The sequence below is a fragment of the Platalea leucorodia genome, assembly GCF_965183815.1.
Source record: "Platalea leucorodia genome assembly, chromosome: Z".
NCBI lineage: Eukaryota > Metazoa > Chordata > Aves > Pelecaniformes > Threskiornithidae > Platalea > Platalea leucorodia.
The window spans coordinates 30,761,656-30,777,462 of NC_138858.1; the positions used below are offsets into that span (position 1 = coordinate 30,761,656).

The following is a 15,807-nucleotide window of genomic DNA, read 5'->3' on the forward strand; positions in this document are numbered from 1 at the left end:
ATAATACAGGAACCTGTTTGCTTGGCTGCTTTCTCTTTTCCTCTAATTCATGAATCAGAAATGGGAAGGGATAAATCAAGGTCAAGTTACTTGTTTAAGAGACTGGAAACACTGAGGGAAGCTACTTGCATGTTAGGAAGACAGTTGTTCACATGCTGTGGCTTCCTAATGTGTGCGTATCTCTAGACATCTGTTATTCAGAGTAAACCTGTGAGTATTACATATAGTACTTAACCTTTGACAGCAGCTCTGTTCACACTCACAGAGTTAGTTCCTGGCTCTCTATTCAACAGCCACAGAGCTCTACTAAACAAGGAGGCTACTGTACCTGTAGGATTTAGTGGAGAGGACAAGATAGGGAGAGGGAAAAAAAACAAAAATACAAGACATACAAACTTACCACAATAGGTTGTCGGAAATATTCCTCCACAGCTGCACTGCGCAGACTGGACAGGTTGACCCCATAAAAGCATTCTTGGTACCTAGAAAGAGTAACACATAAAATGTTTAGGGAAAAATATTTTCTCTGAGTTCTAACCAGACCCAGGCACAAGAACTGTAAATGGCAGGTGAAGTGTGGCTAAGCGCCTCTTTCCCTTTCTGCCGTCTGCCAAGAGGCCAAATTGCAGCCCTCCTTAGCTTACTTTACCTTCCCCACAGACACCCTATACAGCACTGAGGTGACATTATCCCCTCAAATGGACATACAGAGACATTTCACACTATGCTTCTGGAAGAATACACACAGCAAGCAAGAGAATAGGGAGAAGGGCTGAGGCACTCTTAAGCTACTTCTGTACTCTGGAGCTATTCCAGAATTGGGAGTGGACCTTGTATGAATCAAAATAGTGATGAGGACACCTGTATTACAGGTCTGTTCCATTTTATTGACAGTAAAGAGGAAAATAAAGGTCATCCTATACCAACTGAATGGGGAAAAGAAATAGTATTTTTATCTTACCAATTTATGAAAATGTGCATTTAATGTCTATTCAGACTGTTTCCAGTATGAAATTTGAAATGAAAATATAAATACTTGCAGTAATCTTCCTCCTATGTATAACCCTCTTATCAACTCATTGAAAAGTTTAATAGGTATCGTTACTTCCAGATAACATAAACAAAAGGGAATGGAAAGGGGAAAGGGCAAGGAAGTTCAACTCCTTGTCATGGAAGTGTCATCTAGATACAAAACGATGGTCAAGTCTTCCAAGTCTTCAGAAGCACTTAAGAAGGGAAACTTTAAATGTTTGTCCTCATTGTTACAACATCATACAACTCCTAAGCTATCATAACTTTTTTCAAAGTGGATGAGTTAGTCTAAACCAATCTGGCAATATCCCTTTAATAGTGATAAATTCTGCATTACTAGTTCTGTGCTAATTGCATAAAGGGAACATGCCCAGATGACTGTATGCCTTAAAGATATCTGAGAGGGTATCTTTCAGGGAAGAACTCAAATAAGCACAACAGAGGAAATCAGCTGACACCAGTAACTGCAAGTGATCTTTTACCCTCTTCCATATGTTTGCTGTACTGTATAATTGAGTTGCTTATTTATCACTGATGAGAAACACGGACAAAATGCACACTATTTTTAACCACTTGCTGTATATTTATGCTTTGTATCTTTCTATCTTTGCAAGGTTTTCACCAACAAAAATAGCAGTCTGCTCTTCTGCGGTAGACTATACATTATTACAGTTTTAGGAAGGATAACTGGTAAATACAAATTAATATGCAACTCTGAAGCACAACAGTAAGCCAATCTATAGGCCTGAAGGGAAACAAAACATACTTACACAGTCTCATAATTATTATTACTGTACAGATCGAAGACAATAATTCTAAGTGTATGAGAAACATGCAGCCTTTCCTTTGTCTAGTAAACAGGCTATGCTAACTGCTGCATCTAATGTTAGAACACATGGCATGATTTTTGCATAGGATTTTGAAGGTTTTTTTAAAGTCCTGGTGCCTTTACCAGATGAAAGTTCAAACTGCAAATCTAGATATTTCTTTCAGTCTTTTGCTCAAGTACTATCATCCAACTGGATCCAAAATCCAATCTCTAAGACACAGGATATAGATTTAGCTACATAGGAAAGGATTTATTACACACAAAACACATGTCCTATTCTGAGTAACAAATTTGGTCAATGAATGAAACCTGTTTGAAGCTTAGCAAATCACAGGCTGTCACCAACTAGTTCCTGATGGTTTATTCAAACATCCAAGAAAGCCCTGAGAAAGTGCTTTGTCTGAAATAGGACTTTTATAGCTCTGGATCTATCAGGATATCCAGACCTTTTGATATTAAGAACATGAATGTCCTAGAGTGGTGCAGAAGCAGAACTACTGCACTCTCACTGATAACATTTTGATCCCACATTTGGTTGAAGACATTAGAAGGACTAATTTGTTGGTCTTCAGAGCCCTCAGTAACCTCAAGAGCATTTAATCCTCTTGCACAATCAATGTCCTGGGCATACATGCATACAAAACTACAACTATGTGGACTGATAGAAGGACTGATACTATAGCCCTCTGCTCAGGGGACATCTCAAGATAGCAATAAATTATATTGTAAGCACACGAACTATTTTGTGTAGGAATATGTCAAATAGAACCTGATATACAAGAAATACCATCAAGGGTAATTGTGTGACATTTCTGTGGTTAGTTTGGTTGAAATATTTTCATTAAAAAATTAAAAGTAGGTAATAAAAAGACCTGTCAAAAATGGGAGACATCCTTTTGCAAAGATGGGTGGAGGAAAGACTGCAGTATGTTGCGATTTAGATACCAACCTGATCACTAACATAATTACAACAGTCTATGATAATAATATCAATGACAAATACATTCTTGGTGCAAAGAGAAATTAGTTACTAAAGCAGACTTGAAAAATCTGTTTTTCCCCATTGTGCAATTCTCAGAAAGCCTTGCAGTGGTTGACAGATAATTCAGCTTATTAAATGTAGAATATCTGGAATCGAATCATGCCAGCTAGATACCGATGAAGTTCTCTTTTCTTTTTTTTTAGAATGCAGATGGTGTAACAAACTATAAGAAACTAATCTAGTTGGACTATTCCATCCCAACTGTACAATTCTTAAACAACAAAAGGCAGCAGATTTTTTTCCCACCACCAATAACATTACCATATATGTCAGTGTTCTTGGAGATACACACATATACATTGTATCTACCTGACAGGTATTCCACAGAGGTCTTAGATTTATTACAAATGAAGATGAAGCATCCCAAGCAGTCTGAAATGAAATGCTTTCATATTGGCAGTAACATCCAGTCCTGTATAGACCTGGGAAAAAAGCTATATTTTTCCTTCAAACTACTAAGCATGTATCTTTTTTTTTTATTAAGTGACGAAGAGTCTGCATCGTGTTACAACATTGTGCTTCAGTCTTGTAATTTATAGTCTAATCTATATCTTTGATATGTCATGTACATAAGCAGAAAGAACAGGATCTGTGGGAAGAGGGACCAGAATAACAGTTGAGATGTGAAAACTTATCAGAAATTACTTCTACCTTCTTTTTTCAGTCTCTTAACATAGAAAAGTACTGTTGCAGTTTTTGTGATTGTAAACATACAATGCAAACATTTCATAACTAGCTCAACCTACACAGCAAGACAAAAGAGCACAAACCAGCTGTATAAAGTAACATTGCCAGCAAAGGATTCAGCATGTAAATCACTCAAACTTCTCTCACTCCTTTAATTGCTATAGAAATAGTAATATTTTGTCATAGGTCTACTTCAGAGACAGACAGAAGAGATCTTTTAAGTATGAGCTGGTTATGCCGTAACCTGGGCATGGAAGAAAACCATCTTTAATCTAAGAAACCAACAAATAGGTTTGATTAAGACCACTTAATGTTCACATTCCACATTGCAAGCTGAAAGAACAGTTGAAAGACTGCATTTATAATCTTCCAGAAGATGTAAAAATAGTTAACCCCAGAGTTCTACAGCACCTTTTATGCAAAACCTTTAAATAATAATCTATACATGGCTAATTTATAAATTAACTGATCTGGAGGACTGGAGATGTTTAAAAATAAACCCGCCCTTTGCTGAAATGGAATAACCTCAATTTTCCCTCACTAGAATATTGCTGTAAATGTTTCCTCCTATATAGAGCACAGCAACAGCTCAACAGTGGATAGTAGCAGCAGGATACTCTAAGGCAAAAGATGTACAACTTCTAGCTAAAGCTGCATGAAAAATTTAGATGGACAGAAAGTAGCTACCAAATTGGCAGTTGTCAGGACATAGGAATTAATACTTATTCTCTGTGAAGACTCCCAAGGAATCGTCCCTGTGCTCACGCACCTGGGACTTCAGGCAATACAGCTATCACCATCTGCAGCATACTACGCTTTGGTGTAGCGAAGGAAACGCTAACACCTGATTCACAGTCAACTCTTTTTCTGGCAATGGATGCACTGTGGAGTCAATTTCTCTTTCAAAAAGAGACCCAGTCAGCTCTAGCACTTTCTGAGAGATCCTTCAGACTTTCACAATAAACAGTATGACTGTAGGCCAGAGCAGAAGTGAACATGGAAAACATAAAATCATTCTCTTCCAACGTTGACAGATAGTTTACACTGAATCAAAGAACTGATTTAATTTTTAACCTCTAGTGAATCTTTGATAAAAATAAAATAATGTAAATAATCATTACCAAAAATTGGCTCTGGAGTAGTGTTCCATGTACAGCTGCTCATCAGAAAAAGGAGCCAAATGAATGTCACTGTATGTTGGGAACATCATTCCTAGTAAACAAAAGACAATATAAAGTAGAAAGGCAAGTGTTCAAGAAGCGTTTGGACGATGCTCTTAAATACATGATTTAATGTTAAGGTTGCCCTGTGTGGAGTAAGCTGTTGGACTCAATGCTCTGTGAGTCCCTTCCAACTCAGGATATTCTGTGATTCTATAGTCCCACAGACATCTCTACAGGAATGTCTTCACTAGCGAGAAACCACCAGTTCAGAAGCAGCAATTGTCATACACTTCAGGTATCTTAACATTTAGTTTCATTAATATATGGGTTATGGAAATGTGAATATGCTAAAGCAGCTAGTAAAAACCCCAACCCAGAACAGACCAAAACACTTCATAAAGTCCTAACAATTTTATGGTCCTAAATCACATATTTGAATTATTTAGCTTCCTTCAAATGAAGTGAAATGCTAGCTGTTAAATACCTTCTCAACACTCTCCAGTGGAATTATAGCACCTTCTTTGCTCATAGCTAACCTAATAAATACAACATCTGTGTGAAGGATTTGCATTAAAGCTCAGACTTGATCTTGAATTAAACTGCTGGGTATGGTTTCGGTCAAATTTGGAAGAGCTGCTGTTAATGAATGAAGTAGTTATATGCACTTCACTCTTAAGACTTTTATCCAGGAAACTCATAGCACTTCAGAGTAAACACTGAAAATTTGACAAACACAAAAATGTACATTATACCTTTTTTTTTTTTTTTAACACATGCTGAAGTTGAGAAACAGAATTTTATTTGCATGAAGTGGCAAATCAGTGACAGAGCAGGGAATGAAATTCTGATCTACTAGTATGCAAGAATGCATTTTCATTAGGATCTTTCACTCTAATGTCTCAGGAAACCAGAGGAATTACCTTCCATTATTTTCTGTGGACAGTGCATCAGACTGCCTGGCAGCTTAAAGGAAAGCCCTTGTATTCTATTGTGCATGTGTCAATGGAAGCAGGAAACAAAGCCTGGTCATTTTGAACTACACTTGAGCATACTTCTTCACCCTTTTTTAAACTGGTATAAAACACAATGCATAGTTGAAGGGGAGGATAAGTAAAGGAAGGGAGAGAAAAGGAAACAGCTTTCCTTTTGTAAGTACATCATGTAGGAAGAGTCCACAGGAGTTTAAATAAAGAACAACACCCACTCACAAAATAGACATGTTTTTTAAAACTGGCTGTGGGGAGCATATTAACAAGTTTGCAGAGAATTTGGGACAGAAAGTTTCCAAACCTAACTGGAACTAAATATTAGAAACTTACTCAAAATGTCACAATTTCAGCTCACTTCTTAGACAATCATTAAGTTTAACAATCAATCACCACATAAGGTGATTCATCCCCACTGTACAAGTAAGCAAGCAGAAAGTTAGGCATGTATCTTCAAAAGCATTCACTCATTTAAAATTGAAAAGGAGCTGTCCACTGCTCAGTTTTCAGAAGCCCTCCGCTGACACTGGGCCCTAAGAATCTAGATGGGAGACTTGAGATCAGTGGCTGACTTGAAAAATACTACCCAAATGTGCTTTGCAAGTTTGAAATGACGTAACAGCAAAGGCATTAGCTCCCTGCACTGAGGCACAGATTCAGCCCATGCTTCAAAAACTTCCATGCTGCAGTAATTTTACTTGAGAAGGGTCTCTTTTAAAGAAGTCTTTTAAAGAGAGACTTCATAGTTCATTTTCAGCAATTCATGTAGAAAGATTTATCATTCAACAATTGGATGCTCAGATTTGCCTCTCAAAGAAGATTCCTGTGAGGCCCTGGAACTTACAGATTCTCTTCAAAACTCCTCCAAATACATGAGGGATGAAATACAGAGCACTGAACACTGTGAATCTCTCACATGTCACTCAAAAGCCAACATCCAAGTATTAGAATAAGGTATTTGGGAGAAGCCCAATGAAAGGATGTCAAAACAATTTGAACTTCACAGTTTTTCCAAAGCAATATATATTAGCGTTTTTCCACAAAAAAAAAAAGCTCATCCTATTTGACTGTTCTGCTCTCATCTACATTCCACTGTCTGGCAGTTGAGGCTAGCATGCCATCATCTATTGTGATATGTTGCAACCGAGATGCAATCATAGTGTATACAGCAGCAGGTTAAAATTAAAACACAAGCAGAACTCAGCAGTGCAACAGCAGCACACTCTAAAGCTATTTCCACTGTGGAACAGCAAGAAGTCACAGCATAGTACAATAGCAATGGTGGCTGCATCATTATATTAATTCCCCTGGGCCCCTTAGATGTTGGTGGTAGAGGTAGAATGAGGGTATAAAACCAGACAATCCTGGACTACCAATTCAAGTGTTTTTTTCTTCTTTCAGAAGCTTTTTATCTTCCTTTCTCATGCAGGGGGTAACTGTGGTGACACACTCACCATTTGACTTCAACCATTTTTTGGAATGGAGGTAACTTTCCAACATCCTTTCATTGAACAGCATATAACCCATCGGTTCAGAAATTACCACATCAACACTCTCAGGCAGGGAGATCTCCTCAATTTTTCCACACAGAACTCTGATCTTGTCAGAAAGGTTGTTGCTTCTCACCAACATCTGGAGGAAAAACAAAAGCACGCATAAAGTGTTGACTCCTTTGAATAGCAGAATTTATATCAGAGATCTTTAATTAGCATTAAACTTCCTATAGTTTAAACCAATGACCTCAGTCTGATAAACAGAATAAAATAGAAAGGTAACATTTCTTCTTCCTCCACCAAAATTTCTAAAGACTAGGGCTCACTGGAGCAAATTCAAAGAAATGCATTGTGTGGAATCAGGAAGTGACAGTACAAGTACTGATGTCCTGTAAGAGATAACTGTAATCAATATGTACAAGAAAACATTATCTGCAAGGAAAAGGTGGATATTTTAGTTCAATACAGAAGATTACACAGCAAGTGTCTTCATAATTCTCCGAATTTTTAAAAATACTGTTCTTGAGTGAGTTGCATAGTCATGAAAGAATGAAGAAACTCAAGAGTTGGAAATTTTGCGGTGAGTAATTTCTAAGCAAAAACGGAGCATAGCCCTATATTCACATAAATGCATCCAATTGGGCCAGTACTTAGAGCCAGGATACTGGAGATTTATCCACTTCTATGTGCATAGTGAACCTCAGAGCAAAACATTTAATGAACCAAAGAAACGGGCCTAAAATTTTATGTTTGATACAGCAAGTTATTAAGGAAAAGAACAACCTTTTCAAAGCCTCTATATATCTATACGTAGATACATATCCTATTTAGCTGTACTGTAGTCAGACATGTTACAGGGAAGTATCTAAACCTCTTATGTTTAAGTAATGAGTAGAATCCGGGTTCTTCTGGCACAAACTTATAAAGAAGCAATTATTTCACACTAATCTGAGGTGTCTGCTGGGAGATTCTATAAAATGAAGCATCCTTTGCAACAGCACAGTAAGAGATTTGTATTGATGTCCAAAGATACCAGGAAAAACAAGTATACACAATCCAGTAATCAATAGAAAACACTCCCTCACAGATGTATGTGCCCTGGTATAGTTTTAACATCAATAGAAGCACATAACTACTTCAGCAAACCTTTTCCAAAACAGACTGGGCCTTAGGTAACAGCAATGAAACTTATGAGTCATTCTAACTAGAGAAAGAGAGACTAATGTTGTTATTAGCTAATTCACTGAAATGTGAATATGCTAAAGCAGTTAGTAAAAAACTCCACTCAGAACAACTTATAGAACAGACCAGAATACTTCATAAAGTCCTAATGATTTTATGGTCCTATATCACATATTTGAATTATTTAGCTTCCTTCAAATGAAGTGAAATGCTAGCTGTTAAACTCCTTCTCGACACTCTCCAGTGGAATTATAGCACCTTCTTTGCTTATAGCTAACCTAATAAATATAACATCTGTGTGAAGGATTTGCATTAAAACTTGAATGATTGATACAATTAATGATTTTCAGCTACAACCTGCCAATATAAACTACATGCTAATATGATAATAAAACTACTAAACAAAACAAAAATCATTGTACACTAATATGCTGTCAGTTAGGTAAATAACATTGATGCTTTATTTACGGACAAGTGTTTGTACCCATTTCTAAGAACAGGTCAACAGATTTTGTTTTAAGGGTTCTTTAGACCAGAGACTATGTGAGCAGACACGATGTGATTTCATTTTGGAAATGAAATTAGCATTTTGCTCACAAGTGAATTGAATCTAAAAATAACTAACTGTCAAATAACAGCTCAACAGCAGCATGGATGTATAAAGGCAAGAAGCCTAAATTAGTTCAGACTCTCACAGACTACGACAGATAACTCACATAGTTGGCTAGAGGGCAGCAGAACATTACAGTATCTCTATCACATGCAGTGGAGATGCTTATATTATGAAAATTTTTACTTTTGCTGGAAATAGTAGCATGGAGACAAATAGAAAAGGTTTTTCATTGCTATTCTGGATTATTATTATTATTACTCAACTTAAAAAAAAATTGACAATGTTTATTTGCTTTCATACCCTTAGACACAGCAAAAACAAAAAAAAGAATTCAAAGAAACACTGTCAATACTAATCCTCTCCTTTAGAGTGTAGCTATGACTTGGGAAAGCTAAAGTTCGCTGTGGTTTTGGCCTTCTGAAGCTTAACACAGATAGAAACTGCATTTTTAAAAGGAATTTAGCTGATGTCACATTTTGGCCAGAGTCTCAGAACAGAAACCTCTGCTTATTCACACAAGATTCTTCTCAGTGTCCCACCAATATGCTCTGACAGTGGTCTGAAGAATCAAGGCAATTCTGCATCTGCCAAAATCTCAGTCTGTATACCCAGATTGTCAGGAAGCCAATGAATGCCAGTTTAAGCAAGAATTTTTACATGCATATCTGAGACAGACTAGATTAAAATGTTAATTTATTTCAGGGAGAAGATCACTTGTCTTATGGTAGCTATTTTTTTTGTGATTTTCACAGCTGTTTAATTAGAGTTAATTACCAGTTCATATCTAGCTGGATTGGTGGCAATGAAAAGGTAGTTTCCAAAGTTTTAAACATTTAACTTCTTTAAATTATTTTTTAAGCACAAATATAATTTTTCTGAAACTGAAATTTACCATGCATTGATAAACTCTGAATAGTGGCTCACTACCACATGAACAGAAGCAAAAATCAATTAATTGACATCAACTATTGGAGAACTACTGTCTCCCACAAACTCCATGCCTCTCTTTTGTACAAGAGGAAGATTCTACAGAAGTAACAGAAATAATTTACAACAGATACAGAACACAAGTGTATTATATCAAATGCATACAAAATACTGTTAACTTCTACTCCCAGGCAATATTAGTCCAAAACTGAGATTTAAAAATAAATAAATAAATAGATGACTTTGAGGAGGCTATAAGCTAACAGCTATAAACTAACTCTTTGTCCCAACTACCTCCATCTTGTTTGAACTGACCTTATTTTTGACAGAATTATTAAGTTAGTTCACCCTGTGCAGCACCTTCATGAAAGGAGGGTTTTAAACACAGGAAGTTATTTCTGCCATCACCAATGTGACTTTGCTGCTCAGGCAGGAATATTGGCCATGCCATTCAAAAGACATGCCTTAAGCAAACTATTTCTTCATCTCCTATATTGGACTCCCCAACCCATATCTTCATCTTGACAGCTTGCTGTTTTTAGTAATCTAAATTGAAGCTTCCTTTTTAAATATTAGCAATTTTTGTGCCTTTTAAAAAAAATCTTATTGGCAAATGAAGAACAAGCAGCTAAGGGTGAGGGCAGTAGAGCTTTTTGACTCAGCGCCTTTGGGAATCAATAGCAAATGTGGCAAAAAGTGAGTGTGTATATCTGAGTGGGTGTGTTGACAATGTTTTTACCTCCCACACAGTATTTCATAAATTCCTGCAATCACCAAGTTATGGTCAGCACAATGTGTTTGAACAAAAGGACTGAAGTAGTTTCAGTATTTCATAGCTTTAGTGAAGGGAAAAAAAAAATTCAGGAAAAAAAATTCCACCATCTTATCATTTTGTCAATGACTGAAAGGAATGTGCTGTGCTCTCTCGTGATTCTCCTGGATTTCAGAAGACTTTGAAAGCAGGACAAGATTAGAGTGATGGAGGATAAAATTGATACCTTAAAACAAAATACAAACAGTTAAATTTGTGTCTGGTATATGCACTCATTTCAAATAAGTTGCATCAGTCTGCCACCAAATGTGGCCATGTTGGTGTTTTGGCAATCTTTTCCTTTACTTTTTTTCACGCAGCATTCATGAAAATTAAATGCTCAACAGTCTTTGCTAAAATAGTAAGGGTTTGTTTGACAAAAAAATAGATCAAAACTTATCTCTGTAATACGTACAGGTAAGCAGAAACTTCTCACATACATGTCCCCTGATGAAAGGCCCAGTTTTATATCCAGATACAGCAGATCTCTCACCCAATGAAAGAGAGACACAAAAAGGGGCCCAACTGTTCTGTAAGCTTGATAATTGATGTCATGGAACATACAAACCTATGAATAATTCAAGCCTTTTCCATATGATTTCCCCCGGAAATATCATGAAACACTATAAAATATCATAAAATGTTTTACATTTTGACACCAGGATTCATCCCTAACGAAAATCAAGAGCCTGTTTTCTCTGGAGACCCAACAAAACTCTGCAAAATTCCTCATGGAACAAAACCAAAACTCTGAAAACAAAAAAATTGACTCCCAAAGAAGTCCCGAAGTTGGCAAACAGATCAAAGTATTTCACATAGATTTAAGAGATAATCTGTACAAGCACTGCTGTATGAACCCTGCCAAAACACTAAACAGCATGACAGCATCCTTAATACTGAAATACAAATAGTCCAATGGCTCTCTAATTTTGCAACTACATACTTTTTAGAGATGCTTAAAACTATGTGTTTGAAAGTTCTGCTGTAATTAATCTTATTAACATACTGAATGCTGGGACAGAAAACAGAGTAACTTCTTCCCACTACATAGAAGACTCAGATGACTCATGTAGGTGAAAACATACATATATGTTAAGAACATGCCTTTGTGCAACACTTCAAAAAACCCAAACAGAAATAAAAAGTTAATTTCACAGACACATTCTCTGTGCATTTTTCAAAAGTAAGCAGCAAGACTGACAGATGGCCCACCCAAGCCTCTGAGCAAAAATGAGACTGAGCCTTTAATTGGCTGTAATCATCAATTGTCATAGATAAGCATACAGTTATGCAGCTGCAAAAGAAAGTCAAATTAGTAGAGTTAATCTATCAGGAAGCTTTATACAACTCCACCTGCTCCGATTTTGCACCTCAGCAGCAGCTGCATTTATCCAAGATCATAAGTCACTTTTCTGACCTCACCTAACAGGAGCTCTCAGGAGTAATTACACTTACATCAGAACTTAAAATATAAGGCTTGGTCCATACTTTCAAGTTCATTTGAACTACCAAGCCTTTTCAATATAGAGGGAAACCAAGAATGTATGAATGAGATGATTATTCTACACTAGTTCCAAAGAATACAAGGAGTTATAGGATCATAGAATGGTTTGGGTTGGAAGGGACTTTTAAAGGTCATCTAGTCCAACCTCCATGGCTGTAGGCAGGGACATCTTCCACTAGATCAGGTTGCTCAAAGCCCCGTCCAACCTGACCTTGAGCACTTCCAGGGATGGGGCATCCACAACTTCTTTGGGCAACCTGTTCCAGTGTCTCTCCACCCTCATCATAAAAAAGGTCTTCCTTATGTCCAATCTAAACCGAGCCTCCTTCAGTTTAAAACCATTGCTCTTCGTCCTGTCACTACAGGCCCTACTAAAAAGTCTCTCTCCATCTTTCTTGTAAGCCCCCTTTAAGTATTGAAAGGCCACAGTAAGGTCTCTCCGGAGCCTTCCCTCCTCCAGGCTGAAAAACCCTAACTCTCTCAGTCTTCCCTCATTGGAGAGGTGTTCCAGCCCTCTGACCATTTTTGTGGCCCTCCTCTGGACCTGCTCCAACAGGTCCATGTCTTTCTTGTAATGGAGACTCCAGAGCTAGATGCAGTACTCCAGGTGGGGTCTCATCAGAGCAGAGTAGAGGGGTAGAATCACCTCCCTTGACCTGCTGGCCATGCATCATTTTATGCAGCTCAAGATACGTTTGGCTTTCTGGGCTGCAAGCGCACATTGTTCAATTTTTCATCCACCAGTATCCTCAAGTCCTTCTCTGCAGGGCTGCTCTCAATCCCTTCATCCCCCAGTCTGTACTGATATTTGGGATTGCCCCAACCCTGGTGCAGGACCTTGCACTTGGCCTTATTGAACTTCATGAGGTTCACATGGGCCCACTCCTCAAGCCTGTCAGGGTCCCTCTAGATGGCATCCCTTCCCTCAAGCCTATGAACTGCACGACTCGGCTTGGTGTCATCTGCAAACTTGCTGAGTGTGCACTCAATCCCACTGCCTGGGTCACTGATGAAGATATTAAATAGTATTGGTCCCAGTACAGACGCTTGAGGGACACCACTCATTACTGGTTTCCACTTGGATATTGAGCCATTGACTGTAACTACTCAGACACAGCCATCCAGCCAATCCCTTATCCATCTAACAGTGCATCCATCAAATCCATATCTCTCCAAGCTTGCTTTCTGGGCTGCAGAAATCTACTTGTAAAGCTCTGTACGTCCATTATGTTCTTTCTGATGACTGTTTCACCAGATTCTCAGCAGCAAGTGCCGTGGTTTTTTGAAGTTACTATCTAGCACTTACACATCTGTATTCAGCTTAATGGCTGAAATCCACAACCCATCTTCCCTGAGAGAGAAACTGACACACTCTCAGATTTTTACACAGTTGCCTTTTGCAATGGTAATATATTGGAAATGCTTTGTTCTCCTTTTTTTCATAGAATCATAAAATCATAGCATGGTTTGAGTTGGAAAGGACCTTTAAAGGTCATCTAGTCCAACCTCTCTGCAATAAGCAGGGACATCTTCAACTCGATTAGGTTGATCAGAGCCCCATCCAACCTGGCCTTGAATGTTTCCCGGGATGGAGCATCTACAGCTTCTCTGGGCAACCTGTTCCAGTGTTTCACCACCCTCATCATAAAAAATTTCTTTCTTATATCTAGTCTGAATCTACCCTCCTTTATTTTTCAGTGTGCATTATCACCATACCATATAAACGCCACCACACAGCATCTGACATACCAGATGAGACAGCAGACAACTTACCACATAGTTAAATACAGTTAAAGTCTTTCAATATAAATAACAGAAGACACAAACAGGTGCAGTTTATTTGTTTATTGCATAGAAGATAGTAAGGTACATAAAAGTATCACCTAAACACTACATAGCAAATAACTGCAAACATTATGGGGCTTGAGACAGAACCTTTGCAAGATTGCCCCCAGTACACATCAAATGCTTTTCAAAATTCCTGTATGTGTCTTGCAGGCAAACTGAGTCCACGCATAAATGAGTACACTCATAGGAGTTGTAACACAGTCCATTCAAGGTTAATTGTCTTTCAATAAATTAATTCCCTCATGTCTGGCTATTGCAACAGATTAAATAGCAGTCTTACAAGCAACAACTCACTATTCATGTCCAATATCAGGACAGACAGACAAGCATTTCACCAGAAGTAATTATTTTTACTTTTCATAGAATCAGAAAATCATAGAATCGTCAAGGCTGGAAAAGACCCTTAAGATCATCGAGTCCAACCGTTAACCTAGCACTGCCAAGTCCATCTATACCATGTCCGCGAGCACCACATCTATCCGTTCTTTAAATACCTCCAGGGATGGAGACTCAACCACTTCCCTGGGCAGCCTGTTCCAATGCCTGACCACCCTTTCGGTGAAGAAGTTTTTCCTAATGTCTAATCTAAACCTCCCCTGGCGCAGCTTGAGACCGTTTCCTCTCATCCTATCACTCGTTACTAGGGAGAAGAGACCGACCCCCACCTCGCTACAACCTCCTTTCAGGTAGTTGGAGAGAGCAATAAGGTCTCCCCTCAGCTTCCTCTTCTCCAGGCTAAACAACCCCAGTTCCCACAGCTGCTCCTCTTAAGACTTGTGCTCTACACCCTTCACCAGCTTCGTTGCCCTTCTTTGGGCAACCAACCTTTCGCTCCAGCACCTCGATGTCCTTCTTGTAGTGAGGGGCCCAAAACTGAACCCAGTACTCGAGGTGCGGCCTCACCAGTGCCCAGTACAGGGGCACTATCACTGCCGTGGTCCTGCTGGCCACGCTATTCTTGATACAGGCCACGATGCCATTGGCCCTCTTGGCCACCTGGCCACACTGCTGGCTCATGTTCAGGCGGCTGTCAACCAACACCCCTAGGTCCTTCTCTGCCAGGCAGCTCTCCAGCCACTCCTCCCCCAGCCTGTAGCGTTGCCTGGGGTTGTTGTGACCCAAGTGCAGGACCCGGCACTGAGCCTTGTTGAACCTCATACAGTTGGCCCCGGCCCAACGATCCAGCCTGTCCAGGTCCCTCTGTAGGGCCTTCCTACCCTCCAGCAGATCGACACTTCCACCCAACTTGGTGTCATCTGCAGACTTACTGAGGGTGCACTCGATCCCCTCATCCAGATCATCAATGAAGATGTTGAACAGGACCAGCCCCAACACTGAGCCCTGACGAACACCACTTGTGACCGGCCGACAACTGGATTTGACTCCATTCACCCCCACTCTCTGGGCTCGGCCGTCCAGCCAGTTTTTAACCCAGCGCAGAGTGCACCCATCCAAGCCGTGTGCAAGCCAGCTTCTCCAGGAGAATGCTGTGGGAGACAGCGTCAAAGGCCTTACTAAAGTCCAAGTAGACAACATCCACAGCCTTCCCCTCATCCACTAAGCGGGTCACCTTGAAGGAGACCAGGTTAGTCAAACAGGATCTCCCTTTCATAAACCCAAGCTGGCTGGGCCCGATCCCTCGGTTGTCCCGCACTTGCTGCATAATGGCACTCAAGATGATCTGCTCCAT

The 15,807-nt window shown here is 39.1% G+C and overlaps 1 protein-coding gene across 1 annotated transcript in view; it reads right to left on the reverse strand.

Moving 5' to 3' along the window:
- The window catches only part of LOC309602931 (histone-arginine methyltransferase CARM1-like), a gene marked incomplete at both ends in the record, with an annotated part of 76,101 nt that overhangs the window by 6,460 nt on the left and 53,834 nt on the right, over window positions 1–15,807 (reverse strand). The window contains 3 exons of the mRNA XM_082337103.1: window positions 401–482; window positions 4,712–4,802; window positions 7,194–7,371. Coding sequence (XP_082193229.1) covers window positions 401–482; window positions 4,712–4,802; window positions 7,194–7,371 — 351 coding nt within the window. The remainder of the gene's footprint in view (window positions 1–400; window positions 483–4,711; window positions 4,803–7,193; window positions 7,372–15,807) is intronic.